Source organism: Tursiops truncatus, chromosome 12 (assembly GCF_011762595.2).
Source record: "Tursiops truncatus isolate mTurTru1 chromosome 12, mTurTru1.mat.Y, whole genome shotgun sequence".
In the NCBI taxonomy this organism is placed as follows: domain Eukaryota; kingdom Metazoa; phylum Chordata; class Mammalia; order Artiodactyla; family Delphinidae; genus Tursiops; species Tursiops truncatus.
Genome location: NC_047045.1, coordinates 74610184 through 74637877, shown reverse-complemented (window position 1 = coordinate 74637877; position 27694 = coordinate 74610184). Strand labels below are relative to the sequence as shown.

The following is a 27694-nucleotide window of genomic DNA, read 5'->3' as shown; positions in this document are numbered from 1 at the left end:
TAGTTGGTATAGTTAATGACAGAAGATATTAGTTTTAATTCTCGAAAAAGAATTTACAGGGCTCCTTTGTTATAGCAAGAGATGCCTTAAAACAAATCTATATTCAGAGACAGTGTGACTGACTTTCACTGGAATTGGGTCCAGGCACACCAAGGACCTGACCATCTCACTGCATATCCACACCCAGGAGTGACCCAGGGCATGGCTGTAACCTGGTAGGAATTCACAGTAACCAAGTGAGGAAATTACTTATCAGACCATTTCTGTAGTAAACATCAGAAAAACCAAACAAAATAAAACTAAAAGAGATTTGAACTAGGGAAAAAAGAAAGAAAGAAAAAGTAAAAAGCACAATAGCCTACCTGAATTGAGTCCTGTGAAAATCCTGTTCACTTAGAACAAGCCTTTAACTTGCTCTGTTTCCGTATCAAGATCGATGTCATAGAAGCAGGGCCGAGTCGGCAGTCCTGGCATGGTGCTCATCTGGGGGAGAGAACAAAAGATTATATATTAGCCAGCGCTGCAAGGGGATCACGCTGGACACTGTACATCTAACGACATAAATTTACTATATAATTCAATTCAGTCTCATGTAACTTTGGGTTATATATACATGTATATTTTTAAATTCACCATCTGCTATTCCAATCTTTGTTTAAGGAAATGAAATCCCTCCATGTTCCCACAGCATACCATAGCTCCAAAACAGTGATTTTCAAACTCTTTTTACTAAGTCAAATCTTAGTGCTGAAGCCCAGCAAAGATAAGCCCCTCTGGCTGAAGGGGACAGTGGGTGTGGAAGGAATGAATAATGAATAACCCCCAAGACACATTTCGGTAAAATCTTCAACTCTTGGAGCACAGTTTGAAAACTCCTGTTCTCCAGATAGCTGGTCTACTTTACTAGCAGTAACTGTCGTTTATTGAGAACTTACTATGTGCTAGGCACTGTGTAAATGCTTTTTTTTGCATCGTCCCCCAAACTCAATGAGGTGGATACTTTTATCGTTTCCATGTTACAAGGAAGGAAATGGACGTTTAGAGGTGTTAAGTCATTTGCCCAAGGCCACACAGGTAATAAACAGCAAAATGGGAAATTGGACTCCACATTTGTAATCTCAAATTACTCATATAACCACCACCACCACTGCTGCCTCCACCACCGTTTGGGCACTCTATACTCAGAATTTTACATAGATAATAACTTGAGTTCCCCATCACCCTTAGAGGTAGGCACTCATTTTAGCCTCACTTTACTGAGGAGGACAGAGGACATTTAGGCATAAAGGCATGGGCTCAAGGATACACAGCTGGTCAGTGGTGGAGACGGAATTAAAACCAGGCCTGTGCTTCTCACTGCTTTGCTGCACTGTGTCTAGATCGGTTTTGCAAAAAGCGCTTTGTCCACCTGCACCAGAGACCCCCGGTGACGAGCTGGGGAAGCTGGCCGGTTTCCCCTGGTGATGCTGACACACTAACCATGGGTCTAGAACCCGGAGTGTGAGGATTTTGGATGAGCTGCTCTTTATCGATTTTAGTATTCCCACTTCTTCTCACCAGCCTGGAAGTTCTCAACACCAAAGGAACCCAGATAAGGCCTCTGTCACAGACCTCCGGTCTCTCACTCTCAAGGTCCTTTTTTGTCGGGACAGGATTTCACTGACGCCCACTCTTCCCCCCGATGATGCTGACAGACTCTCGCTACTCAGACTGGGGTCTGTGGACCAGGGGCATCGGTATCACCCAGGAGCTTGTGGGAAACTCAGGATCTCAGGGCCCACCTGCGGCCCACTGAATCAGAATCTGCAATTTCAGCATATCTCCAGGAGATCTGTGTGCACGTCTCCATCTGAGAAGCCCCGGCTTAGTCAATATGGCCTAGGATGCCTCCCCCCACCCCCTTTAGCCCCGGGAAAGGGAGCTCCTGGGGAAGGGGGTGAGGTGCTGGGGAGGAAGGAGAGAAGAAAGCCCTTTCACCCCTGACCAAGTGCTGCTACTTCTTCCCGGCCCGAGCTCAGGTCGAGGAGGAAACCCGTGCACCTGCGGCCTCATAACCACCTGGGCTACGAGAGTGTGAGTGAGGTGGGTCCATGTGGCCAGACACATAAACACTGTGGTATACGGTGGCCAGCTCCTGTCTGGCTGATTGCACAGGATCGCGTTTAGTATATTATGGGCTAAAAAGGCTTCTGAGGCCTGCCTGGAATACAGGCACCACTGATAGCACGTCTTCAGGATTTTCTGTGCTCTGGGTTTCGAGCAATGAACTACAAATAAAGTTCTGGTGCACAACCTGCTTGTAGGTGGGGATTTCCTGTACTTTAAAACTTTAGGTATGTGGATGGTTACTTCTCCTCCTGAGGTTTCTGTTCCTAGCAGGGGGGTAACATTTTTCTCTGGTTACTACAGTCGCTGCTCCTAGGAGACCCCAGAAAGAAACCCACGCTTAATGTGTTAGCCCTGAAACATCAAACACAAAGGACATCGGTGGGAACTGTTCATATTTTTTCCAGTTTCCTGGGCTACAAAACTCATACCAGTTACTCTACAACAATTTTCCTACCTAACCGCGTTCTGACATGAGCATTTTAAGATGCCCTTATAATCTGTGTGGGGATATGGATTTGGAAAAAGCAACCAGCGTTTTATAGTTTAAGGAACGAGTGACCGCATTCAGCCACAGTGAAGCTGCTCTGTCTCTAATTTAAAATAAGTCTCTAGGTCGAAGGTATCTGGGTGAGGATGCTACCCAGACTTGACTGCTGCTGCTTCTGAGGCTGCAACACTATTCACTCCAGGGCAGAATTCAGTATGAGGCAGATCATATCTAAATCCACATGAGGTGAGAAAACCCAGGAAGAAGCCCGAAGGCAGTGCATGGGGGTTCATCTGAGCAAAGTTATAATGGAAGTTTCTATTGTGGATAACACAATTGCACTGCCTGCTTGTTTACAAGCTTTTTTAACAGACATGAAAATTCAGCTTTCCACCATTCACTTTTAGCTGGTGCAAGACCAAGACCGACAAAGGCAGTGGGATTTGCACGCTTCCTGGAGCTGAACCACAGGCTGCAGTGACTCAGCGCGTGCATCTTTGGGTCATTCTGATACTGTCACAAAACTGGGAGCTTTTCTAAGTAGCCAAAATATTAAATGCCAGGAAGTATGAAATGTCTTTCCTCTATTTTCAACTTACTTCTCTCAAATGGGAGAAAAATGAGATCAATCAGAAGACTCCCATGTTCCTTTCCAATGATGCAATCGTCACTTTCAAGAATCAAGAATCCCTACTTATTCGGGATGAGCAACAACTGACCAGGAACCATGTGGAGTGTGCAGAGCTGGGGGACTCCCAGCCCTGGAGACAAAGCCACCTCCAGTCCATCTATGTTTAAAATAAAAGTCCTGCTGAGCAGACACAGTATGGAATTATGTTAACAAGACCTTACACATTCGCATCAGATTCTCTCCCAATAAAAAACACTCTGTTACCAAAGGATTGGAGACCCCAGACAAGAGTCAGCAGAGCACTGCAGGAAAGAAGAATTCGGACAGCCCTTGGCAGTTGACCTCTGGGCCCACGCCTGGGGTCAGTGGTGATCTCTGTTGACTTATTTGTGTGCCCTTGAAGAAGGCCCCCTGCTTAAAATAATGAGGGGCCACTAAATCGTACTTACTTGTCATGCTGCCTTAATGGATTCTTTTACAAAGGCTGAAAAGCATGGGCTTTTGCCCTTCATGCGCCTAATTTTACCTACAATGAATCTTCCAAATCTTTGATTTCGGGTTAAGCTTATTTTGGAGAAACGACGAGTTATAGGAATAGCCTTTATAAACATTCATTAACACCAGCAAAGAGAAAATATTCATACACCTAAAACTTGTCATTCAGAAGTAAGGGTAAAACACTCTTAGAATGAGTAGAAAAATTACCTAAAAATCTGTTTCATAAAGTGATAGTATCATACTTACCACTTAACCAAAATATCGTTGTAGTTAATTTTGTTGTGTTTGTGAAATAATTTCTTTTCTGACTTCTCCCTAAATCTACTGCTTTTTCCTACTGGATACATCATTCAGATTTGTTGTAATTCAGAAAAGAAATAAGCATTTGAACTCACTGTTCCTTCAGTTCATGATCTAAAAGGGAATCCCTTCTATACATTTCTTTCCTCCACCAATATGGCCGAACACCCATCATCTTGTTGCAAAAATTTAAGAACAACCAAAAAAGGGACTTCCCTGGTGGTCCAGTGGTAAAGAATCCCCCTTCCAATGCAGGGGATGCGGGTTCGATCCCTGGTCAGGGAACTAAGATCCCATATGCTGCGGGGCAACTACGCCCGTGTGCCACACTACAGAGCCCACGAGCCCTGGAGCCTGCGTGCCGCAACTAGAGAGAGAAAACCCGCACGCCACAACTAGAGAGAAGCCCGAGCGCTGCAAGGAAGAGCCCATGCACCGCAACGAAAGATCCCGCATGCCTCAACGAAGATACTGCATACCGCAACTAAGACCCAACACAGCCAAAAAAAAAAAAAAAAAAAAAACCAAAAAAACCACCAAAGAGACTACAATGGTAAACTACACGATGATGCAATTTAAAGAAAAAGATTCTTTTTGATGAAATAATAACTCAAACATTTAAACTCTTGAGCAAAAGTATTTTCTGAATTATAAGTACAGTGCCTCGGGAAGCCCAAGGACTGGATTTTTTGTCTCTTCCCTTCTCCCTCTTCTTTGGACACGAGGGACAGAACTGTTTACATCTAATGGTCATTTAGATAATTAAACTAAGATGATGCAAGAGGAAAAATGGCCGGTATAAACATCAAGCAAAAGGAAAGAAGAGAGGTATTAAAAATCATGATAGGGCTTCCCTGGTGGCGCACTGGTTGAGAGTCCGCCTGCCGATGCAGGGGACACGGGTTCGTGCCCCGGTCTGGGAAGATCCCACATGCCGCGGAGCGGCTGGGCCCGTGAGCCATGGCCTCTGAGCCTGCGCGTCCGGAGCCTGTGCTCCGCAACGGGAGAGGCCGCAACAGTGAGAGGCCCGCGTACCGCAAAAAAAAAAAAAAAAAAAAAAATCATGATAATGAAAACAGTGCTGCTACCACTGGGATTCCACTTGCTTGACTTAGTGGTGACGGAGGCTCTGGGATTTCTTTCTGGGTTAGGTAACATTCACCTGCACGGCCCGTGACTGCCAGGGATGCTCTGGGCGCTTGGGGGCGTGTCCTATCAGAGTGCCTGTTATCTTTCCTGGTGGCCAGCGACTGCCTGTTCCTGTGCGAAAGGGCAGTGAGGCTTTATTCAACCCACAGTCCTTTGCTGAGCACTCACTATGGGGATACCAAGGTGACCAGGACCTGGTTCCTGCTTCCAAAGGGACAGACCATTAAGCAGATCATTCGAGTCGAGTCACTTTTTACTTTTCAGTTAAAAGAAAATCTTTTTCATTCTTTGCTTTTCATATAAAAAGAATGAACATAATAAATTCTTAACGTCTGACTTTCGAAGATGGAAGTCAAGTTCAATCACTGTAAAGATGACTCTATCGTGCTCACATCTTGGAGCAGTATCACGGAGCTCCGACTATTCCAATTTATTTCAATGGCGCTGAATAAAAGACTGAGCAAGTACGGTTATTTCTCTCTTCTTTCGTAAAGCAAACTATAACTCTTAGTGGTAAGAAGCCTGTTCCAAACTAACTTTTCCATTAGTTAGAAAAAACTTACTTTCAACAAAAAACACTTTCAAAAAGAAAATACTTTCAACTGAGAAGTAATAAATAATAGAACTAAAAAGCCAAGTCTTGCTCTCCTAATACTGTTTCCTGGAGGTGACCCCTGTAAACAATGTCTTGTGCAAACTCCCAAGAAATGTTCTATTCTTATACAAGCCATGTGACTAAATAACATGTATTTATGTAGTTACGTACAGAAACTGGAAAATTCCACATGTACAATTCTGAAATCTGATTCTCAGGGAGAGTAAAACTTAAAAGAGGCAACTGGGGTAATTTCTAAACAAAGGAATGTGGCTGAGTGGGGAGACCCAGGAAGAGTTGTTGCCAACACATTCTACAGTTGACCCTTGAACCACGTGGGGTTAGGGGCACTGATACCCAGCAGGGTTGAAAATCCAAGGATAATTTTTAGTTGGCCCTTGGTAGCCGAGGTTCCTCCCTATCCGCAGATTCAACCAGTGCAGACCGTGGACTGTTGAGACTGATACACTACTGTCATATTTAGATTGAAAAAAATCTGTATAGAAGTGGACCCGCCCTGTTCTAACCCCTGTTCTTCAAGGATCAACTGTAAAGTCAATGCGCCCTGCCTTTTGGAAAATGAGAGATTAGGGAGAGTTCTTTAGAAGAAAAGAAAAATAAATGCGAGCAGGGCGTCTGACCTACTGGATATTGACAAAGGAAACGAAGAAGTTCAGCACGTTTCATGCATCTCAAATATTACAACGGACTAAGAGCTTTCAGTTCAAAGACCACTCGGCATTTGAGTGCATCTTTCCCCCACCAAATAATTTATTTTTCTTTTTTTGTTCTGATTTTAAGGACGGTATCCTTAGTCAGCTTTCAACTATGCTTGCCAGGAAAGCCCCATGCTGGCTTGCTCAGTAAGACGCTGTCCTTCCTGTTTCCGTGCCTGGAAGACCAGAGGTGGCATAATGCAGCCCCAGGCCTTCTCTCTATTGTCCTCTTGGTGTTGGCTTCATCCCCAGGCTTTCTTCTCTGTGTGGGCAGCTCCAGGCCACATCATAGCCACACCCTGTGATATCCAGTGCGAGAAAGAACGTCCTCTTCAGCGACTCATTTTTTTCCCCCGATTCCTTTCTTTTATTTACCAATTTTCAAAACAATAGTTTGGTACCCAGTGGTGGACTCTGCTAAGTGCTTTCCATGCTCTGTATCTCATTTAATTCCAACAATTCCACAAGGTGCATGTTATTACAGTTTCATTATCCCCAATTTGCAGATTAGGAAAACAAGACGAGGAAAAGCATAATAACACAAATCACACGGCTAACAGCTGGTTGAGCTGGAATTCAAAAGCAGACAGTGTGACCCCAAAGCCCTAGCTCTAACCACTGAACCCTACTGCCACTGCCTCCCTTACATCATGGCATTTAGTGTCGCTGCCCCTCGGTGGCAACATGTGCGCTGCAACTGCACAAAGAAATGTTATGAGCTGCTTTTGCAATGGGAATACACGTCCTATCAAACTACTGAGATTTCAGCTACAGTATTTGTGTAAATAAATTTATATGAATTGTAAAGAAAATTCATTTACTTTACAATTTTAGTCTTGATTCCTTTTAAACTTTAATATTTATGCAAGAAAATGTTACACAGCTTACACCCGGGGTGGTATCTTCCAAATTACATCTTAGTCACACTAGTCAGCAGCGAGTAAAATACCTTATGACTGTTAAACATTGCTACTGTTTACCAACCAATTGGTTCCTCTCTCACTTACTTTGTTCTTATTCATTCATCATATGCTTTGATCTTATCCATTGCCAAAATGATAGATAAAGGTCATATCTACACAGGTGTTACACTGTTCACATCTCACTCTTCCATTTCCATTGGGGGGCGGTGGAGATTCTTCCCCATCTCTCCTCATTTCACCATAAGGACCACAGCTGAGGCTGCCAACAGCCCTGTGAGACAGGTGAGGTGGGAGAGGTCTGCGTAGCCCCACTGAGAGGTGTGGAAGTGGCCTCAGGACAGTTGTGTGACTTTCCCTGGACCAGTTAGGAATGGGAACGTTGAGCACAAAGGCTGGAAGAGGTAACTGAAGTCAGACGGGCAGCAGTAACCCAGGTGGCTCTGAGGGGTGAGGGGAAGGGCCCCGTTCCCGTATTGCCAGTGGACCTGGGTAAGTTACATCACTGAGTCTTGGTTCTGTACCTGGAAATACACTATGAATATAAACAGATCTATGTGATAGGCTCTATTTCAAAATTAAAATGGGATAAAGAAAGGACCCTAGTTTAGTGTGTAATACACAATGGATACAATTGTTATTTTATTATAGGAGGTACAACTATAATTGTCTCTATGAAGTACAGTGCTGTTATTATGATAGACACAGAAAAAGGAGACTTGAAAACAAATCTGAACTGTGAATAATTATGTTTCTTTTATAAGAAAAAAGGGTTCATTAGTTCTGAGATTTCCCCCTAATTTTTCCTGCTCTATAAACAATTTAAAAGAGCCCCTTTCTGTTGTTTCTACTAATGACAATCAAATCTGACGCTACACCCAATAACCAAGACCTAAGTATCAAGTAATCAGGGGCCTCTGACTGATGACAAAGGTTATTTTAAGAGAGAAACCTTCAGAAGTGTGACGAGCTAAAATCAAGTATGATTTTAAACTGAGTTCAGTCTTTAGGAAGAGGGGATTACTCTTTCTGTGTAGGCCAGAGAAGATGCTGTGAAGAGAAGCACAAATTCAATTCTTTACACACTGCTCCTCTCTGCTTGAACTTTTGCAGTGTTTCCTCTCCAGCCTTTCGATGGACAGGTGGCATGCCAGGAGAACCCTGCCAGCCTTGGCAAAACAAACCAATTTTATAACGTTTCATTGTTTGGAAACTCAATATCAAGCAATCAAATTCTGGTTTCTGAGAAGCTCATCTTCTGAAAATGAACTGTGATGTTCTGGGCGTGCGTTTTATCCCAAGGTCCTATTAGCAATTAAGTCATTATTCTGTAACTCCTGGAAGAAGAGAGAAGATGAAGGGGAAGGGAAGAGAAGGAGGCGGGCGGGGCGGGGTGGGGGGTGTCACGAAAACTGCCTTTACTTAGCTGAGCTGGTCCTTTTCTCCACAGAGGAGCTTGTTACAGAAGACACAGCTGCCCATGTAATTTAGCATTTCCCTTTTCTTCCCCCCGCCCCTCCTCCAACCCCGGCAAAGCTCCTCCCCAGAGATAATAAGCTGCTGCAGCAGCAGGAAAACAGAACAAGACAGAGGGAAATTGTATCCATTATTTTAATGTCCCCTTTATGGCTCTCTTGGGACAGAGGCAAAGGAGTGGTCTGGGGGAGCCTGGATGGGGAGGGGAGGAGTTATCTCATCTAATGTTTACTAACCGGACACTTGGCCAGCCAAGGTTTGACCAGGAAACTGAATTAGGAAAGAATTCATGACCACCCTGCCACCTAATTTAACTATTTTAAATACTAGAGGCCTATATGGTTCTGCCATCTCTCTCTTCTTTTTTAAAATTTTTTTCCTTTAGGTGGTTCAGACCAGATCCCAGCTGAACGCTCAGGACCTCAGACTGGGTCTATATACAGTATGTTATGGACTGAACTGTGTCCCCCCCGCTCCCCCCGCCAAATCTATATGTTCAAGCCCCAACCTCCAACATGAGGTCATAAGGGTGGAACCTTTATCCAGTAGGGCTGGTGTCCCTCTAAGAGGAACAGCCCAGAGATGCACGGGCACAAAGGAAAGGCCTCAGGAGAAACCAACCCTGATGACACCCTGGTCTTGGTCTTCTGGTCTCCAGAACTTTGAGAAAATAAACCTGCTGTTTGAGCAGTCCAGTCCACGGTACATTACTATGGCAGGCCTAGCAAATGAACACGTCGTACTTATGTGGGTATTTCCTTCCCTCTACAAACTTCCATGAATATCCACAAAACATGTTTTCCCCACTTTACCTTTCTCCAATTCCTGGACGGAAAGAGTCCTAACTGGGCTACGTGCAAAGGCTTCTCTAAACAGAACGCCTTTTCTCACTGCAAGGGCAGACGATAATTAAAGGACTTGGCGGGTAGAGATCCTGCCTGGGAGGTGAGCACCCCGCTGTCCCTCCCGCGTTTTCCCCTTCTTCACCCGGCTTCCCCAACACGGCAGGGATGCTGCAGCTGTCAGACCTGCTTCCTCTGGATTAATGCAGTGGGAGAAAAAGAAAACTGTGGACCAAGTATCTTGAAATCACTCATAAATCATGTACCTTGCTCTCTTTCTGTTTCTCACAAACACACAGCATGTGTTAAAAGTAAGGAGAAACATCAAGAGAGCAACATGATGGATTTCTGTTTTGTAAATCTAATTTTTATCAAAGTAAATCATGTACGTGGCTTAAAAGGTCACATTGTCCCTCAAGGCATACTATAAAAAATGACAGTTCCCTGTCCACTGCTGCCCCACCCCAGCTGTATTCCAGCTCCTCAGAGGCAACCACTATCCATTCTCAGCTCTTTCTTTTTTTTGGGGGGGAAGAAAGGATTTATTACTTGCAGCAAGTAAGGAGAACACCGGGGATCTTTCCCAAAGCAATGTCTCCCCAGCAGCAAAACCGGGAAGTCTTAAGGTAAGCGTACATGCATATTCATGAAGGGGCTTGGGACATCGACTGCGTCCAAACTTGATTGACATCACAAGAATCAGAGAAGGTCAACATCGTCATTCCTTAGGTTCCAGTTGATCTGGTGGTTGAGCGCTTCTGGCTAACCTTCACTTACGAAGCAGAACTGGGAGTCTTCGGCCCCCATGACCTTACCTGGTCTCAGGACTTAATGAAGCTCAGGTTCTTGATGTCTCATCGCAGAACGAATTCAGTGAGAGACAGAGTGATAGGTAAGAAGTGGATTTATTTAGAGAGAAACACACTCCACAGGACAGAGTGTGGGCCATCTCAGAAGGTGAGAAAGGTCCCTCAGCTCTTTTTATCATCACTGCTCTTTCTTGATTTATAACTTCAGATGCTATCTATTGGCTTTCTAACACAGAAGATGAGGATTTAGCTCTTTGACATCCTACTACCCATGCTCCCCCACCTCCACTTTCCATCTCTCAAATAAAGAGCTGTCATTACTTTTGGTCTGATCAGGATTTATTAGGACAATGTAAATATTATTCACAGAAGGGCCATCATACGTATTCTGATTACATTCTCATTCTTGTACAACTCCTGTTTCTCCTAGAGTTAGTAACTGTCTTGTATCTTCATTAGTTCAGCTTTCTATAGGCCCATCATTCATGCACTAATGCACTCTGACAGTCTTGGTCCTCCCTTCATATGCCCACGCATGAGACTAGTCATCCTCGCGGCCATCCTGCGGGCGCCCTTCATCCTGTAGGCCTACTAAACAGCTGACGGTGGCATCTCCCTTTGCCATGATCCTGGAGACTCCTTTCTATTGTCTCTGTTTCCATGTGCTGTACCGTATTGCGGTTTACACACACTAGGGTGACTCCCAGTAACTCCCCCTCCTTGAGTGCAGGTGAGACCTGTGACTTACTTCCAACCAGGAGAACACGGCAAAAGTGATGGGGTCCTTCCGTCTCACCAGATTCAACTTTCCCCCGTGCTGGCTTCTGATAAACTACCATGCCATGAGAGGGTCTAAGAAGACCGGGTGGTAAAAACCACATGTAGCCTCTGAGACTTAAATGTAGCCTCCAGCTGACAGCCAGCAAAAGGCTGGGCCTTCAGTCCTACAGCTGCAAGGAACTGAAATCTGCCAACAAGCTGTGAACTTGGAAGAGGATCCCTGGCCTCACATGAGACTGGAGCCCTAGCTGACGGCAGTACTACAGCCTGAAGCGGGCAACTTAGCTAAGCTGGGTTTGGTGTTATTATAAAGCTGCTAAATTTGTGGTTAATTTGTTATGCAGCATAGAAAATTTTTAAAAAAATTAATGGACTTAACTTTCTCTTTAAAATTTTTTTCTCTTGTTTTTCTACTTTCAGCAACTTTATTTTAAAAACAGAGTGAATTATCTAGCAGCGTGGCATACGATAAGCTGCATGTGGTCAAGTGTAAAGTTTCTTCTATGCTATTACAAAACAAGCTGCTGTGAACATTCATGTACAGACCTTACTATGGACATATATTTCATTTCTTGTGAGTAAACACTTAGGAATGGAATGGCTTGGTCTTACGGTAGGTGCATGTTTAGACTTTAATTGTTTTCACATCCCCACTAACATCTGGTATGGTCAGTCTTTTTAATTTTAGGTATTCTAATAGCTATACAGTGGCATCCCATTATGGTTTTAACTTACATTTCCCTAATGACTAATGATGATAAGCATATTTTCATGTATTTATCACCCATATACAAGTCCTCATCAGATAGATGATCTGCAAATGTTTTCTCCTTTTCTGTGGCTTATTTAGTTTCCAAATATCTGGGGTTTTTCCAAATGTCTTTCAGTGTTGATCTCTAATTTAATTCCACTATGGTTAAAGAAGATATTTTGTATGATTTGAATCCTTCAACATTTACTGAAAATTAATTTGTGGCCCAGAATATGATCTATTTGGCAAATATTCTGTTTGCATTTGAAAAGGATGTGTATATTCTGCTATTGTTAGGTAGAGTGTTCTTTAAATCCAGTTAGGTCAAGTTGGATTATAGTGTTGTTCAAGTCTTCTAATATCCTTATTAACTTTCTGTTTATTTGTTCTGTGAAGGGTTTTAAAATCTCTTACTATATTTCTGTCTTTATCTATTTTTCCTTGCAGTGTTCCTTCATCTATGTTGAAGGTTTGTTATTAGATGCATAAACACTTAGGATTGTTATGTCCAGATGAAATGGCCCCTTTAAAAATATGAAACAACCCTCTTTATCTTTGTTAATATTATTTGCTCTAGTTCTATTTTGACACCAATCCAGCTTTCTTTTGATCGCTATTAGCATTTTCCCAGCCGGTTTCCTTTAACCTACTAATGTCTTTGTATTTAAAGTGGGTTACTTGTTGGCAGCATATAGCTGGATCTTGTGTTTTTAGCCAATCTGACAATCTCTGTCTTTTAATTTGGGTATTTAGACCATTTACATTTAATGTGATTACTGATATGGCTGTGATTACCACAAAAACCAAAACAAAACAAAACTCATAACTGTTTTAATGTCCCTATCTCCTAATGCTATTATCTGTGTCATTTAAGCATTAATTTTGGTTGATTTTTTTCATTATAGGTTGTATTTTTTTTTTTTTTTTTTTTTGTGGTGTGCGGGCCTCTTACTGTTGTGGCCTCTCCCGTTGCGGAGCACAGGCTCCAGACGCGCAGGCTCAGTGGCCATGGCTCACGGGCCCAGCCGCTCCGTGGCACGTGGGATCTTCCCGGACCGGGGCACGAACCCGTGTCCCCTGCATGGGGAGGCAGACTCTCAACCACTGCGCCACCAGGGAAGCCCTGTAGTTTGTATTTTCCTACTTGTTTACATGCCTGCTAATTTTGAATTGGATGTCAGACATCTTATCTTTTTGCATACTGTATTTTTTGTATTTATAAATATTTTTATACTCTGTCCTGGGATACAGTTTAGTTACTTGGAAACAACTTGATTTTGGGGGGTTTTTCTTTTAAAGCTTTGTTGGGTGGGACCAGAACTGTGTTTAGTCTAGGATTAATTTTTCCCCTACTACTGAGGCAAGACCTTCTTGGCCCTGTGTGGGAGCTATGCACTGTTCCCTTTGATGGAGGTTTTAAAGGTGACACCACTCAGTGTACCTAATTAAAGAGCAAGGTTATTGGAAACATATTATTACATATAATGACAGAATTTGATTTTAAGATAAGTAGTCCAAGAATAAAATTATACTAATAGAAAAAAATAGAGAAATTGTAGAAATGACTAGGAATAAGGTAATACACATTTTGTTTATGTTTATAAACTGAAAAACAGGAATACAAAAGAAAATACTTGCTGCTTAGCTATCTGCTTTTCTCAATCAAAACAAAGTCAGTGGGCTTCCCTGGTGGCACAGTGGTTGAGAGTCCGCCTGCCGATGCAGGGGACACGGGTTCGTGCCCCGGTCCGGGAAGATCCCACATGCCGCGGAGCGGCTGTGCCCGTGAGCCATGGCCGCTGAGCCTGCGCATCCGGAGCCTGTGCTCCGCAACGGGAGAGGCCACAACAGTGAGAGGCCCGTGTACCGCCAAAAAAAAAACAAAAACAAAGTCAGTTTTCTCTGAACTTTTCTTCTTTTGGCACGTCAGATCCTTCCTTCGTTGCTTTGCTACTGACACAAGCAGCAAGAACCATTTGAAGTTCAGTAGGCCTCCCTCTGCTGCCCTCTCAGTGACCTTGGTGAATGAAAGCTTCCCATGATGGCACATTTTCAAATAAATATGTGGCCCAGGCATCTGACGAGTGTCTGAGTAATTCTCTAGCGTGTTGAAGGACAGTGATACCATCAGCCCATCAGCTATTTTCCCACAGGAACCAAGCCAATAAAGCCTGAATTTTTCATGTACTTGCACATAAATAACACGAAGCATCAATGTGGATGCACTGTACACCCGAAAACAGTTCCGTCAGTACCACACGTCTGCCAGCTTTGTGTGGTGTCCCTTTCTGACTACAATATCACCTTCCAATTTCTACTTCCTCCACCTTCTATCCCCACCCCCACAACCATTCTACCTATCACGATGTAATATTCTATGAAAATTTAATTTCAAGTACATATGTCTACTAGACGTGGCAAGTCTACAAATAATATTTATATTTCATATGTTGTTATATTTCAGAGTTGAGGCAAAGTGACCTAAAGCAGGGCTTTGAATTCCCTCTATAAACTGGGGCTCGCTGGGTGCTCCCAGACCAGCTGTTTCCCCTCCCTGCAGCCCATGGGGATTTCCATGCGGGAAAGGAATAGGGCTGGCTATCTGCCTCAGGGAACAGCATCTCAGCCCTTTTCATTTTATTCACACCAGTACTTAGGGACATTGGGAAACCCAAAACAGTTCCCAATGGGAAAGAGGTTAGGCGGTCCTGAGACAGTTCTGTGTGCCTTACTACCCAAACATGAAATTTCATGGACCTCTCCTTTCTTCTAAATCACAGGTTGGAAAACTATAGCCCATACACCATACCTCAGGCCAGCTGTCTAGTTTTACAAATAAAGTTTTATTGGAACACAGCAACACTCATTTGTATATTGTCTGTGATTGCTTTTGTACTATAACAGCAGAGTTGAGTAGTGAGGACAGAGGCTGTTTGGGCTGCAACACCTAAAATATTTACTATCTGGCCCTTTACAGAAAATGTTTGTTGATCTCTGTTTTAAAAGACAATGTCACAGACAAAAGGATTTAATGAAAACCAAGACAGATGAAGAATTTGATTGTGGGTATTCTTTAACTTTCCCTAAAGACACCAAAAACATTTTATAACTAGTAAAGTGAAGGTGTCAACTGAAAAGACAGAGGCGGGTGATGGTGTTTGAATCTAGATTACTGGTTCAACAGAACACACATTTTCTAAAAGTGAAAGGTCAAGGGCACTAACCTGGCATATTCTCAATGTTTTGGGAGACTGCTGGGGGACAGTCATTCTCAGTTTAAAAGATGCTTAGTGGGAGGATGTTAATTTATAGTATTTTTTACTTAGAATCTACTTCAAAGATTTTAATTCATGGAGTTCTCATTTGCAAAATAAAATTCCTAACACCTAATTTGTAGATTCTAGATAAACGTTTTACTTGAAGTCTAATTTTCTTTTCTTTTTTTCTTTTTGGCTGTGCCACGTGGCCTTGCGGGATCTTAGTTCCTCGACCAGGGATTGAACCCGGGCCCACAGCAGTCAAATGCTGAGTCCTAACCACTGGAACCCCAGGGGGCTTCCCTGAAGTCTAATTTTCTTTGATTGGGAAAACACCTGAGTTCTTAGAGATGTGACATGTTGCACCAGAGGGCAAAACCTTCTGTTCCACTTGGGTTAGAGGTGGGAAGCCTATCTATCTGTGTGTCATCTGAAGGCTGAAAGGATGAACTCTTACTGACCAACCAGGTCCTCTGTGTATCACTGATTTTTAAGAGGTAGTGTTCTACTATGCACTGCAAGAGAAAACACAGGTTCTATGGCATGTTCAATGTATCGATGAGACTTGTTGAGGAATCAATGATCTGAGAACTCTGAAATGGTAGCTAGGGTGATCTAGTACTTGATGTCCTTTTACACCTGGCCCTGGTAATGTGGATTGATGGGCAAGTGGCACCAAAGGCCCAGATGGGCTCTGAGATGAGAGGGTCACCAGAGGGACCTTAAGAGGGAAAGTGATCCCTGGATAGCCAGTTAAATAGAACCAAGGACACTCTTAGAAAAGAAACACTGAGGCCCACTGGACAAAATAAAGTTGCCAGAGCAAAGTGGCTTAGCTAATAATGGGGGGGAAGGCGGGGAGGGGCACTTTCCTAAGATGAAAAGTTATAAATCCCCGGGAGAGGATTGCAACAGGAAAACAAGACAATGGAAAATTCGGTCAAGGGTGAAGAGTAGTAAAGGGAAAAAACATGGAGTAAGCTAGAATTTATGGTATTTAGCTTTTGTGATGAACAGCCATCATCTAAAAGTCCTCTGGACTATCAAGTCAGCAAGGGAGTAACCTGCTTATCCTTGGCTATACCTTACCATTCCTGACTGTAAACCTGGAAGATCAGGGGGTCCCCATTCAAAAAAAAAAAAGAGAGAGAGAGAGAGAGAGAGGATAAATGCCTAATTAAAAATGGCATGGACTTCCCTGGTGGCACAGGGAAGAATCCGTCTGCCAGTGCAGGGGACACTGGTTTGATCCCTGGTCTGGGAGGATCCCACATGCCGTGGAGCAACTAAGCCTGTGTGCCACAAGTACTGAGCCTGCGCTCTAGAGCCCGCGAGTCACAACTACTGAAGCCTGTGTGCCTTCAGCCCGTGCTCTGCAAGAGAAGCCACCGCAAGGAGAAGCCCGTGCACTGCAACGAAGACCCAGCACAGCCCCCCGCCCGAAAAAAAAAAAAGGCATGATTTCATAAATTAGGAGGTTGGGATTAACATATACACACTACTATATATAAAATAGATAACCAACAAGGGCCTACTGTATAGCACAGAGAACTACACTCAATATCTCAATATTTTGTAATAATCTGTATGGGAAAAGAACATATATAATCTCTCTCTATATATATCTATATATAACTGAATCACTGTGCTGTACACCTGAAACTAACATTGTACATCAACTATCCTTCATTAAAAATTTTTTAAAAAAATTGCATGGTTTCTATATACCTGAGTATGGCCTTATAACTGCAATCATTTTGGAGTGAAGCCACAACTAAAAAACCCTGAGGTAGAGGTGCCTGGAGTTGGAACATGCAATCATTACTCCCCGCACCCCAGCCCCTCACCACTAGACCAGCCTGCTCCAGCCTCCCAGTCTGAATTCCTCATCTTTCACCAAGACCATCCCAAATTATGATTGATGTAAGGATTGCAATGAAACGATACCATAGTTTTAGCCCTTTCCAAAAACTTAATGAAATCAGGCAAACTGGCAGAAGTCCACACGAAAGGAATCAAAGCTGGATACTGTGATCAGTGCTTCAGAGAAACGGAGCCGAGTTCAAAAGAAATAAGGCCGTGGACTAGTACTGATATTATTCTTAAGGCCACTGACGATCCCTCCTGCAAATGCATCATTGTTGACACCACTAAGTGCAGGAGGAAATGGTAAGGTCCTGGCCTACCTAAGGAAGTTCTTACATTTTTAGCATTTATATGCTGTCAAGATTAACTGTCTTAAGTTGTGAGTAAAGGATTTTTAACCTAAAAAATTTATGCAATCCATATCAAGCTTAATTTCTATTTTTTTGAAAGAAAAATAACTGGGCTGAGTATTCAGAATATTGAGTCTCCTGGGATTAGTGGATGGAAACATTACAAGTCTGAAAAAGTACTGAAAAGGAATGAAGGTCAGAGAGTGGGCTGGGAAGCATATGGATGTTGTAACTGGACCCTCAGTTCAAGAACCTAACCTGTAGCAGCTACTTGGAGCCACAAGAAAATACTTCAGGACTTGAAAGATCTGGTAGCGTTAATAACCATGTCGAAGAAGAAAAAGTGAAAAACGACACTGGAAAACCCTAAGGTGCCTCCATCTCCATCACTGGTAAGATCTTGGCTCAAGTTCCTCTTGATGGGTCACTGGGCAAAATGCACCAGGTCCCCACAGAATCACAACGTGGTGTTTCCACTTGGGTGTGTTTGGGGAGGCGAGCCTCTGTTGCTGCAGTAGGAGGAGCAGCAAAAACGATCTTTTGCCATCTTTTTTTTTTTTTTTTGCGGTACACAGGCCTCTCACTGTTGTGGCCTCTCCTGTTGCGGAGCACAGGCTCCGGACGTGCAGGCCCAGCGGCCATGGCTCACGGGCCCAGCCGCTCCGCGGCATGTGGGATCTTCCCGGACCGGGGCACGAACCCGTGTCCCCTGCATCGGCAGGCGGACTCCCAACCACTGCGCCACCAGGGAAGCCCTTTTGCCGTCTTTTGACTTAATCAAAACCCAGTTATCAGATCTGAATTCTAGCTGTTACTTTGGTTTGTTTACCCAAAGCCTCCTCTCTTGCCGATGGAGTTAACTGGAATTGTGTTGCGTGTTTATTAGCATTTCTCATTTCTTTTATGTTGCCATCCCTGAAAATAAACTTCTTATTCAAATGCTCCTTTCAAGTCCTCCTGCGTCTCCCTTAGAGCCTCACTGAGTTACAGACGTGCAGTCAAGAATAAGCCTCCGTGGTTTACATGCACCAGAAGTCCACACGCAATACACGGGACGGGAGAGCTCATTTGGCTGGTGTCCACACAGCATGAGCAGAAAGAAAAGGAATCAGTGGTGATGCCAAGCTGGCAAGCGGCCACCGTGTTCCAGTTCCTGGAGAAGAGCCAACCACAGGGTAAGCCTGGCTCACTGGGTTTGAGAGCTTTCACTTCATCAGTACATGGAGACAGGTGTGTGTATATATGTTACCAACCTTAAACTTTATTAACACTTACTTCCAGTGTCACAAGCTGGTATCTATTAGTTATGGGCTTAACAAAAATTACGATTGAAAGAACTGCTTAAATAAATATTGATATTTTAAACTGATCAAACGAATATAATTTGATTTTATAATAATGAAATTGATACGTTTTTAACACTAATGTGGACTACAAACACCTACACACACTGCTTTAAGGAGCTGAACAGGAGAGGGATGAGATGACTAACTGTAGGAATTTTGCAGGAATAAGATGAGAAACCTTAAGTTTGAGGGGATGCGGTTGGGGGAGGGTTGGTGAGGATGGCGGACTCAAGTACCACAAAAAGGATGCACTCTGGGGAAAGGCGAGCAACAGACGAAGGACCAATGCACTTTTCCTGTGGTTCTTTTCAAGCCAAAGCATTATTTAAAAAAACCCAATGCTACCTAATCGTTGCGAGTATGGAGACCCCTTTTTGAAGTAGAAAATGGTTCCCATGGGGTCCATACAGTCCATTCAACATGAAAATGCATAATGAGGAGGAGAGAGTATAAATTGAGTTATGTTTTTAAATGACTTCGTATTTCATCCACGCCAACCTCTATCTCTAACTAAACAAACAGTCGTTCTGGCCCGTGGGAGACACGGTTTATTCACTCTACAGGCCACACACAGTCTGAGCAGTAGCCTCTGGCGGTCGTGCCTGACCGGCACTCTTATCCCGGCTTTTCGGTACCCGTAGGGGGGCTCCATGTGGTGCAGGGGGGTCTGCCTCTGCCTCGTCCGCAGGATGGTCATGACAGTCACTGGACACACTGGTGGGTCAGGACGGGGATGTGCGGCAAACAGGGCCGTCAGGGGATTCCTGAATACAGCTGACCCTGAACGACACGGGTTTGAACTGCAGCAGGCCCACTTACACAGGGCTGTTTTCCAATAGCAAATGGTACACAACTACACAACCCGTGGCTGGCTGACTCTGTGGATGTGAAACTGCAGACCCAGAGGGCCCACTACAAGCTATACGTGCATTTGCCACTGTGCTAAAGCTGGCGCCCCTAAGCCTGGCGTTGTTCAAGGGTCAACCGTACCAATAGGCAGTCTGTGGGAGAGACAAGGTTTGTCTTCCTCTGGGATAGTGGGGTTTTACGTTTGAAGTAGGTCACTCTGTGATATGGAGGGCATCCCTTCCAGAGAGGCAGGGCTGAGAAACGGACAGCTGAAGCCGGAAGGCAGCAGTGGCTAAAGCCAGACGATCCTAGAACTCTGTTATCTAGGTCAGTTCTTCTTTCTGTATACACTTGAGTTGAGTTTCTCTTAATGCCATGAAAAGCGAGTTCTGATGAGCACAGTGAGGGTCAGACTTCGCTGGCCAGGAGCCCCTGCCTGGGCCACCAGCCTGGAGCAGGGGCTGTTCGGCGGGGCGGGCCCTGCGGGGGACGCGGGAGAGCACTGAGAAGCTGCCTGGGAGGTGGAGCCACGGTGGCCCGAGTCCCAGGCAGGTGGTCTCTTCCCATAGAACAAGGGTCGGCATGTCTGCTCAATCGCTTGCATGAACAGCTCTTCCTTTGCTCACGTGGGCCCCTACCCATGGCTGTGAGACGGGAGTGGCACTGCAGATGGTCCTAAATTAAATCACACCAAAGGTCCAAAAGTGTAAAGAAATGTGCAGGAGGTCATTTACGACCATTAACACATTTTTTCAAGATTAGCAAACATTTGCTACCTTGAAAAGTTATAAGCTATGATTTCGTTTAATATTTTAAGGTTTTTGTTTGGAACTATGGTGAGTATTAAACCAGTCTTCACTAAATTGCACTTAAAAACCCCAAACCTACCAAACCTCTATTTCCAACAAGTTAAAAACAATTTAACACTTCAAGGAAATTTATCAGGAATTTAAGGAATGGCACAAAGAGAAAAAATTTTAATTTATGACATGCAAAGTGAATTTTTTTGGAAGCGAACTCTGTAAGTGAAATCAGAATTTTGAAAGAGACAACTCCTCAAATTGACTATTTCTGCCAAATATTAACCTTATTTTCATTCTTTGATTTTGCAAGACTTTAAAATAGTATATTTTTAAGACCAACAATTTGATTATGTATTTTGAGAAACTCTCAATCTGTGAGTTCATCCAGGAGTGGCCTGGTCCCAGTGGAAAGATTCATGACAAAGAAACACTGAATATCTTTTCAAATTCTAAGTAGCATGTGCTGGAAACGAACACTCCCAGGAATACTCATAACTCCCTGCAACAACTATAATATTACACTGCGTTTTATTCAAATTATTGCCCTCTTGAAAAAAAAACTGGAGCACAAATTCAAGTCTTTGGTTTTGAAGGTATATTTGAAAATATACCTTCAAAACCAAAGACTTGAATTCGTGCTCCAATTTCATTAACTTCCAGCTTGAGTCCAGATAACGTGATGGACACTGCCACTTCCCATTCTTGACATCTGGCTGTTTAATTATTCTATTCGCTTAACTGTCTAAATATATTTGCATAAGTTTACAACAGTATCAGATGGAAGGCTTCATGAATCTGTCAATATTATATTTGGCCAGCTTAATGGAAAGGAAACGTTATGCTAAAAGCACAAAAATTCTGAACAGGGAAATAAGCAAACTGCCCTTACATCCACATAAGACATATTTGTTGGTAAAATATAAAAGAAAAGAAAGATGGGTGTTTCACCTGATTACTATCTTACAATATATTCAGTCTTTTTCTTATGCTACGCTGCACACCATCAGTTAATTATGTTTGAAAGCTGAAAGAACAAAGACTGCTTAGATGACAAATGAGGCAGTAAATGAAGCTGAGATAGGAATAAAGATTCAAGAGGGAAATATTTTGTTTCTTTTTTAATATGCATTTTGAGACTATACAAATGACCTGCAACTTATTTTAAAATCGACATTCTACCATTAAGTTTGACTCTGTACATATTACATGATATCCCCTGAGACAACTTAGAATAATGCAAAATGGGCTATTAATAATCACACAGAAAGCAGCAAACACATGTGAATGCATCAATCTAGCCATAAAAGGGCTCGAGGGGGCATGAGAGGAGGTTACCTGTTCAGGCACCAAAGTTAACTTCTAAGACCGAAGCCGACTTACATGTGTTGAGTTCAATGGATGTCTTACAGAACTCCAGTCAACATTGCTTTCTAGTACTTGTCTATCCAAGTTTAAGGCCACCCAGGAATGAAATCCAAAACTAAGTAAATATGCAGCAACCTCATTTGACAGTTTTCAAGTTCCAGTTTATCCTTTATCAGAGCTTCAAGCAAAAACCTAACATGTTTTGAGTTTGACTTCTTTCCATTTCCCATATCCAAGGGGTCACCCTGCCCACACTCTTGCCCCGACACACCGCTAATATATTGTGTTTTTCTCTTTCCTGACCCTAGGGAATAAGTTCGTGAAGGCAAAGACTTTGCCACATTCACCTTTTTATTCCTAGTGGCAAACAGAGTGGAAACATAAAAATTTGTTGAATGGACACAAGAGGAAAGAGATGGGAAAGGTCCTAATAATTTGCTGCCCGTTGATAATCCAGATGGATTGACCATGAATGGTTGACTTAGCGGCTGCTTAGAAATTTCTTCCGTGTGGAGGCCTCGATGTGATCAACTCGACTTTTTAGGGTCCAAGGATTCACTGTGAAGTAAGTTGCATTAAGCAAACTTACAAAGTCTGTTTTATCATCTAAATCCCGTTTTATTCATTTTGGGTGAGGTATGACTTAGCCATTTTGAGAAGGCAGTGCAGAATGATGGAAAGAGCAACAAACATGAAACAGAAAAAAGCACAGGCAAGCCGCAGAGTAGGGTCCTAGTTAGTAGGGTCCTAGTTTTCTCATTTATATAATGAGAGAGTTGAACTGGACGATCTCCAGCATGGTGGTTGGGAGACATCCAGGGGTGGGCTTCCTCTCTTTGTGATGCTCGTTTTAGTAGTGCTAATGACTCCAGAACATTTAATTTATAGCCCAGATCTCTTTACCGAACCCTAGACCCAATAACCAATTGCCCAGTGGACATCTTCACTTGAACTTACAACAAATGCTTCAGACTCAGAATGTTCAAAACGGAATTCGCTATCGTGCGGAAGAGAGAAAGCTACCCTTAGACCTGTTTGCAAGGCTGGCATCTGGGAACCTGGCTTTTGAAAGGGTTTATACTGAACACCTGCTTCTCTTGCGGGAGCCTGGAATTTGGTGAGTGCCAGGCAGAGGGTGCCTACGTTCCTCTGCACTTCACCCCATGTGCCTTTTCCCTTAGCTGATTTTGCTTTGTATCCTTTTGCTGTAATAAATTGTAACTGTGAGTATGACTATATGCTGAGTCCCTCTAGTGAATCACTGGGGGTGGTTTGGGTTCCCCCAACACAATTATTTGCCTCCTAAAATTGGTTTGTCCTCCTTTTTTGCTTATCTAAGTAAACGACAATCAGACCCACCTGGGGAACAAGTCAGACATTTGAGCCATTTTTTTTTTTTTTTTTTTTTTGCTGTACGCGGGCCTCTCCCATTGCAGAGCACAGGCTCCGGACGCGCAGGCTCAGCGGCCATGGCTCACGGGCCCAGCCGCTCCGCGGCATGTGGGATCTTCCCGGACCGGGGCACGAACCCGTGTCCCCTGCATCGGCAGGCGGACTCTCAACCACTGCGCCACCAGGGAAGCCCTTGAGCCATTTCTGAATTCTCTCCTCCCCTCTCCTGCTTATTGAGTCCAGCTCATTCTACCCCCATAATCCCTCTGGTATCCATGTCCTCCTTCACCTTCACTGGCTCTGCTGCAGGCTAGGCTGTGCGCTTCTCGCCTTCCTAACTATCCGTACTACCACCTCCTAACTAGGTATTCATGCCTGTGGTCTCCTTTCTCTCCAAATGGCTCTAAACTGTGAACACAGTGATGACATTGCTCTGCTTAAAATCCACAGGTCCTGCAGAATTCAGTTCTGATTCCTAAGCTTGGCCCTCAAGGCCTCGCACGACCTGGGCCTTAGCTTCCTGCCCAGTGTCACTGCTCTCGCTCCGTCCAAATCTCTTGTTGCCCGCACACACGATCACCATAGCACCACGTTCCGTCTCACCTTGATGCTTTATGTGTTGTTGTTTTCCTGTCCCACGTCACCTGACTAGCCTCTTCTCATCCCTCACAAGTAGGATGAGGCAACCCCATGCCCAGCCTGAGCTCCCCAACCCTGCCAGCTCCCAGTGCCATCTGCTCCCATGGGCTCTGGGGCACCTCTGCATCCCTCTGTCTCTCAGGAGGAAAGAGCGCTCGGCTCTTTAAGGTGTTAATATATTTAACTGCTGCCCCTCACTAGCCCGTGAACTCCATGAGGGCAAGGTCCAGTCCTTTTGTTGTTTTGTTTGTTTGTTTCTCATGGCCTAGTGCACAGCACTCTTCAATAAATATTGTATGAGTGAATCAGAAATAAGGCATTTGTGTGGTCGCACAGTGATGCATTCATTAAGCTCGAATGCCCTGATGAATCATCACCATTAGCTTGAGTATCTGAAGTGCATCTAAAGGAAGAGGATTAGTCACTGCCAAGGACAGAACTCTCTGCCCTGGACTCTCCTGGTGATGACAATAAAATCGTCTTCTCCAGAGCTCCCTTTTCTCAGACCCATGTGGTCCTCTACCTTCTGTCCATAACCCACCCCGGGGCAATGCATATGATTCTTTACTATGTAAATATTAACTGAAGTGTTTTCAGCAGATTTTTCTGAATTGCTTCCCACAAATTCAGTGCTGTTTATCTAAGAGACGTCCGCTTGCTGACCGTGGCTTGCCTTGCCCTTCACTTAAATCCTAATGTCCTTCTTCAAGTCTCTACTGTTCCCTTCCTACAATATATGAAGGATTTGAATTTGGAACCAAGCAGAGCCCAAATCCATTGGAAACACTGACTTACCTGTAAATGAAATTGACTCCCCGGTGCATTAGGCAACGTACCGAGGAAGAGCCCTTCCCTACCACCTCATGGATGATGTGTACACATGTCCTCAGGACAGAGAGCACAGCCAACCTCCAGGCTGAGTGTCTGAAATGCAGGGTCAGGTAAACTTGAGAAACTGCTCTGGCAAATGCCAATCTACGTGCCTTGATTAGCAAGAATACTCAGTATCTCGGTTAGTTTTCAGGAATAAAAATTATTTAACAAAATGGTAAGAGAAGGGCCTTAATACTTAGGTAAGTACCTGATAGCTTTTAGAAAATCTGCATCATTTAGCAGTTGTCGTTTCTCACAAAAGAGAAGGACATGCTCAAATTTTATACTCTGATTTGATAAAAAACCCAATCAACATCCAGTTTAGGACTACAGTGGCTTGGAGCTGACAGAGACCAGAGGCCGTCATCTCATCAGCGAGGTGAAGGGCCTTGGCCTGGGGCAGAGGCAAGACTTTAAGTCGAGATGGGGCAATGCCTCATTTAGGGCGCTCACCACGGCACCATCCTGCCCTTCATCCTGATGCTGTCTCACTTCTGGTGGAAAAAAAAAAAAAAATTCCTTCCGAAGTTTTGAGAAAGGCGCTATATTGGTTCAAGTGTCATCAAATAAGTTAAAACAGTAAAAACAACCCATGGTCCACACCTGCAGATGCTCTTAGCACTTGGCCAGGCCATGCTCAGCCATGCAGATGGGGGCAGGAGTCCTCGGGAAGGAGGGGACCAGGGCTTTGCTGCAGGTACAGGGTTGGGTGTGTGCGTGAGCCGTGGCTCTCCCTTCTGGGGAGGTGGGGGACAAATGACACGTATCCCACAAAGCATAATTTTCATGGTACAGCTCTATCATGAGGGTTAAATGGGCTTCTGTAGGCTAATTATCATCGATGTCACTGAAGAATTTGCAAGTGTATAATGCAGTTCATGATTCTTGCTGGCCTGTGGGTCATCCTTAAAAGCAAGCAAATGGCACATTTCTGCAAAGAGTACCAACAAGCTTCTGCAGGATCAGAAAAGCAGCCTCCACCAAAGGCCAAACACGGATGTGACAGACCCCAAGAATCAGTGCCCCCATACTTCCTGCTCCTTTATGAAACCCAACATGGTCCCGACCTGCCCAGAGTCTCAAGCTGCACTAGATACATATCGTTCTTGTCTCTCTGTGAAGCTATTTATATTTCATTAAAACGTCAGTGCGGTCAATCAGCTTAAGCCCTTACTAGGTACGGAAATGAAACACGGAAAGAAGAAATTGAAACCGCTAATCTATAAGCCGTGGGGCGTCCCTGAATGGCAATGAAAATAAGGATTTTGTGTAGTGCTTTCCTCAAAGGTAAGACTATTCTGGGCAGTGTATGCATTGAGAAAGATACGGTAGGAACACATTTTATTGTATACATATTGTATGAGTGTGTGTGTGTGTGTGTGTGAGAAAGTCTAGATCTCTTTAGCCCTGGAGCATTCTGGGTGGTATCTTTATTTCGACTTTGCCCCCTAATCTTCTGAAGTCTGGTTTCAGAAGGCGGAGGTTTTCAGCAAACAACTTCAGGAGGCTTTTACTTTAAAATGAAGTTTAAGAAATTGACAGGAATCAGGAAAATATACACTGAATAAACGTCAAGGTCCTGTTAGAAAGTAGGTGTGTGGTCCAGGCATCCTACAGTTATTAGAACCGAGCTGTTTATTAGTTTCAGAGCTTCTTGACAACCCAAGAAAAAGGGGAGAACACTCAGGCCAACGATGTGTCTTGAAAAGGTATTTCCATTTCCTTGGGAAAACAGCACAGAAAACAAAGTAAATAACCCCAAAATACTACTGTCACTTAAGATCGGAAGAAATTCATTCAATAGCTAGAACCTACTGTGTGCCAAGCGCTGGGCCTGGCAGCCGACAGGTCAGGGTTATAATCTCCAGGGACAGCAGGGACTGACTCTATTCTATCACGCTGGCTGAGCAGGGTCCTACGGCCTAGCACATCAATCATTGGGCTGGTAGGGTTGACAATACTTTTGTGAAATTAAGGAACCAAATCAAGTCTCTCACCTGAAGAGATGACCAACCTATCCCCAAGAGAGAAAGAGCTCAGTAGAAAACAATTCTGGACCCCTTTGACCTTTTAAAGCACATTCATTAATGGGTGACAGAAACACCAAGATCCACATCAAAAAAAAAAAAAAAAAAAGGGTGACATTATTCTGATTTAGAAGATACTCAAGGCAATAGTTTCAACCAGGAAAGCCTGGTTGAAAAATGTCACAATGAAAAATTTACCTTTGAGCAACACAGCTTTCTGCCAAGCAACCCAAAGTTTAGTTAGACAGTTTATCCTAAGTTACTACAATATTAAAGCTATAATGCAATTAATGGCTATCAAGCAATAAGGTTTTGGATATCATCTGCTCACATAATGGGATTAGTTTTAGAACAGGTCGTTTGAAGCCACTCTTTCTAATTGGACAGCTACCAGAATCAAGGCTCGTGTCCAGTAATGGATAGGATGTGAAAATAAGGCCATATGATCAGCAGGAAGACGATATAATATTTCTGAGGAGGCAACGATGGGGCTGAATCACGGCTTTACTACTTACTGGCTCCATGATCAGGGCAATTTACTTAATGTCTCTGTCCTCGGTTTCCCTCTGTGTAAACAAGGGCAGTGACGTTACCTACCTGGAAGGGGGCAGTGAGCATCAGATGAGTTAATATATACTGCTGAAAACGCTGTCTGGCTCTGATGTTAGTGCTGATTACAGTTTTAATTTTTATCGTTGTAATTTAAGTAAACATCCCTTTGTTTCTACTTGCTTTTTCTATGCATTTTTACACCGTTGACATTATAGTCTATGAATCCCATTTATTTTCCCACTAAACAAACCAGTTATTTCTCCAAGTCATTAAACATTATAAGCATATAGCTGCTGTATGTATTTAGAGACA

At 43.7% G+C, this 27694-nt stretch overlaps 1 protein-coding gene across 9 annotated transcripts in view; it reads right to left on the bottom strand.

Moving 5' to 3' along the window:
• Positions 1–27694, bottom strand: part of MTHFD1L (methylenetetrahydrofolate dehydrogenase (NADP+ dependent) 1 like) — a 197178-nt gene that overhangs the window by 7824 nt on the left and 161660 nt on the right. For 8 of the 9 annotated variants that reach the window (XM_033867839.2, XM_073789737.1, XM_073789738.1 and 5 more), the window contains one exon: positions 363–483. In XM_033867839.2, coding sequence (XP_033723730.1) covers positions 394–483 — 90 coding nt within the window. In that variant the 3' untranslated portion in view covers positions 363–393. Of the gene's footprint in view, positions 1–362; positions 484–26292; positions 26526–27694 lie in introns of those variants that run through there. The other variant, XM_073789733.1, reaches the window with a different exon arrangement.